Source organism: Cebus imitator, unplaced genomic scaffold (assembly GCF_001604975.1).
Source record: "Cebus imitator isolate Cc_AM_T3 unplaced genomic scaffold, Cebus_imitator-1.0 Scaffold284, whole genome shotgun sequence".
In the NCBI taxonomy this organism is placed as follows: Eukaryota; Metazoa; Chordata; class Mammalia; order Primates; family Cebidae; genus Cebus; species Cebus imitator.
In genome coordinates, this window is record NW_016107599.1 from 2,830,633 (window position 1) to 2,834,574 (window position 3,942).

The 3,942-nt window shown below is 34.9% G+C and overlaps 1 protein-coding gene across 3 annotated transcripts in view; it reads right to left on the bottom strand.

Annotated features, from left to right (window-relative positions):
* SYTL5 (synaptotagmin like 5) overlaps window positions 1-3,942 on the bottom strand; it is a 95,727-nt gene that overhangs the window by 25,251 nt on the left and 66,534 nt on the right. For 2 of the 3 annotated variants that reach the window (XM_017501721.2, XM_017501720.2), the window contains exons 9-10: window positions 1,602-1,694; window positions 941-1,006 (exon numbers count right to left, since the gene is read on the bottom strand). In XM_017501721.2, coding sequence (XP_017357210.1) covers window positions 941-1,006; window positions 1,602-1,694 — 159 coding nt within the window. The remainder of the gene's footprint in view (window positions 1-940; window positions 1,007-1,601; window positions 1,695-3,942) is intronic. The other variant, XM_017501722.2, reaches the window with a different exon arrangement.

Below are 3,942 nucleotides of genomic sequence, written 5' to 3' on the forward strand. Positions count from 1 at the left end.
TAGTCTTGATCTCTTGACCTCGTGATCCACCCACCTTGGCCTCCCAAAGTGCTGAGATTACAGGCGTGAGCCACTGTGCCCTGCTACTATTTTTCTTTCAATTTATTGTTGCATTTTTTGCCAAATGGTTAGTAAATTGTTAGGATGCAAGTGCTTATTAAATGGTTTGGGTGTAACTACTTAATAAATGGACTAGTCAGGTGCTACTTTTAGTATAGGAGTGCCATCAAAGAACTGCTGAGACACTAGTGGCTTTGTGAACTGAGAAAGTTTTGGAGTCCCTATTCCAAGTGATGCAACGTTGCTAGTCCATGGAGAATGCTTTGAGTGTCAAAGGTTTTAAGAATAAGCCCCAGCCTCCTCATGTTATAAATGAGAAAACTCTGGTTTACAAAAATGGTTGGTAGTACCAAGACATAAAGCAAAATCTCCTGGTTTCTTGCCTGAGGAGTACCCCACCATACCTGACTGCCCTTATTTATCACTGATTTGTGTCTATACCACATCTTTGTAGCCACATCTTCAAAAACATCTTCTGTAAGCAGAGGGCCCCTATGGATAAAAGGAAATATAAGAACCCACAAATACTGGGGCTTGTGAGAAATTAAGACAGCTATGGCAATTTTACTACTAACTGAACTTTATGTGTTTAAGTAAGCTAAGACTATAATTTAAAATAGATGTTTACTCCAAATGCTTTGCTTATGGTAAATCATTTTAAACCATGTGTCTTTTGACTGGCATGCAGATTCCAATGTTTAATGAATTGGAATACTTGGGTTCTGATAACCTCATCAATCTTTTAAAAGAGAACCTCTGGTTAATTCTATATAAGTCAGAAAAAGATAAATATGGGACAAATTGCTTAATCATAGTTCCCAGACCATGAAATGTATGAAGTATGTTTGGAAAGAACAAAGAGGAAAGGTTGAAAACTCACAGTGTCTGAGTCAGCATCAGGCACATTTAGGTAGGTCCACTTCTTGTCAGACCCTGCTTGAGAATTCTTTAGAGAAGTCATCCAAAGATCAAAAGAAAAAAAAAGCATCAGAGTAACAGAAATCAGAGAAGCCAGGAAAAAGACTTACAGACACACAGATAGATACAAGAATGCAGGGCCTTCCTTTCAAAAAAGGCCTTGAACACTAAAGTAAGAAAGGACTTTATTTTGTAGGCAGTGGGAAGCTATGGATGGGTTTTGAATAGATGAGAAACCTGATTGGGCATGTGTTTTAGGAAAATGACTGGCAGCAATCTGGAGGACAGCTGGGGAGTTTAGAGAATGGTGTCAGGGAAGTTTGTCAGCAGAAAATTGAAAAATAATATATAGGCTTGAGCTGACTGAGTCTGAACTAGGGAGTGAGGAGATTTTAAAACCTGGGTGAGGACTGGAAGAAGGAAGAAATCAGGAGCCTGAGAAAAAGCCCACACCAAATAAGACTGAAAGGTACTCTGTGGGCATAGGGCTAGCAGGATCCTACAATGATTTTTAACTCATTATCATGCATTTTCCCAAGAACATTCATATCTCCTTTGGAAATGCACAGAAAATCAACAGAAGAGAGAAGAAAACTTTCCACATTTTATAGTGAACTGCTTACAGTTGATAGGCCACTTGCCAGACTATGAGTGTTTGTAGATAACTGCGAGGACACTAAGGCATCAATGCTTTCTTCAGTCTCTTCCAAGGAGTCCTAAGAAAGAATAGGAAAAATCAATGGGTTGGTTTATTATTGTTTTTAGAATGTCTTTTCACTTGAAATACCACTTTCTTTCATAAATATTTGAAATTCAGATAAAAATATCTAGAAATCATTCCATTCCTTGGTTTTTCTCTTTTCCTCTCCAGTCAATCTGAATTATACCAGCAGAGAAGGGGGCAGGGATGGGAGTAGAGAGTGGGGTCTCCTTTCTAATGGTGCTTACTTTATGAAAAGAACATGAAATTTGGAATCATACAGACCTGGGTTCAATTCCTATCTCTAAGGTGATTTGTATTAGGCAATGTACTTAGGTTATTTTAATTTTGCACACACACATACACACACACACACACACACACTGCCAAGTTGGTAAAATATATCTCAAAAATCTCTCCACTAGGATGAACTAGATACTGGACTGTCATCTCAAATCCCAGGTTCTACTTTTCCTTTCCCATTTCTTTTTCTCCTTCATGATAAAATGACTTTTTTTTTTTTTTGCCTAGTTACTTAAGCAATATATTTTCCTAGTAAAAATATTTCAAGCAATATACATAAATGGAAATTAAAAACTTAGGTCTCTCATTAACATATTCATGATCAAATTTCAATATTTTTGATTATATGATCACACACACACATACACATATACACAAATATCGATTATATCACACATACTGCTTTTTATTATGGGCACTTTTCTTTATTGTTTCTCTTCTCCTCCTTCCCATCCTTTCACCCCAGGTGAAATTAATATTTAGCATTTTGTTGTACATATTACATTCCATGTCTTTCTCCTTGTTTAAAACGTGAAAAATCATTTGAAAACATACACACACAAATCTAAGTATACATTCACAAGAATTTTTTAAACTATTGTTTTACAAATCAGGATTATGATATATACTTCTGTGGTTGGTTTTCAAAAGTCTTCATTATAAGGTAAAACATATTAAAAAGCACATAAAACATAGATGTATAGTATAATAACAACATAAAATGATCAAACAGAAGCTCCCTGTGTATCCTGTTCATATCACAAGCCCCTTCTTTCCCCTGGGAATAGTTAATATTTTAATTCTTATGGTTAATCACATCCGTGCTTTTATTTACAGTTTATCTGTATAAGCATACACTCCAAAACAAAATGATTTTGCTTTTCCTGTGTTTGAACTTTGTGAAAGTGTAATTAAATGCTATATATTCCTTTATGTTTTGCTTTTTTTGCTTAATATTGCCTTAAAATTCATCCAAATTGTTGCATATTTTTGTAGCCCATTCATTTTTATTGCCATTTAATATTCCATTGTATGCTATCCAAAACTTTATTCATTCCCTAGTTGCTTAATATTTGGGTTATTTTCAGATTTTTTTTCTATTGTGACCAACATTGATATAAATATTTTGTGAATATGTATCCTGGCACATATACACACACTACAGTATACACACACCACAGTATATATATATTCACACACTTGAATATATACCAGTGAGAGGAATTGTCAAGTCATGGGGCACACATATCTCCACATGCTTATCTATATCATTTTAAGGATAATGTCAAATTTTCAGAAGTAGTTATAGCAATTTATAGTCTAATCAGTAGTGTATAAGAGTTCTCATTCCTCCACATCCTTGCCTGCAAACAGATGGTATTGTTAGATTTTTTTTTCATTTTTGCCAATCCAGTAGATGTTTACAGTCTTCATGATTTTAATTTCCAATTCTCTTATTACTAAGCTGAATACCATTTTGTGATAATTGGTCAACTGAATTTTCTGTTTTGTGAAGTACTTGTTCAAAAATTGCTTACTTTTGTATTGGTTTACAGTAAGTCATCACTTAATGTCATCCACAGGTTCTTGAAAACTGCAACCTTAAGTGAAAGGATGTGCAGCAGGTCCTCAAATAATGTCATTTCATTATGTTGATAAAAAATGTTTTTGTTATAGGTCATTTTGCTGAAAGTGGCAGTTTCTAAGAATCTGTTGATGATATTAAGTGAGAACTTACTTTACTTGCCTTTTTCTCACTGATGGGCCCACAAGATAAGCTGGAATATCTTGTAGAATAGCATCTTGAAAGAAAGTGCTGACTTCGTGGATGAATCCATCCAAACATTTGGGGAAGAATTAATGCCAATCCCTGTCAAATTCTTCCAAATATTGAAGAGGAGGGAATACTTCCAAACTTATTTTAAGAAGCCAGCATTACCCGGACAGCAAAAGTCAGACAA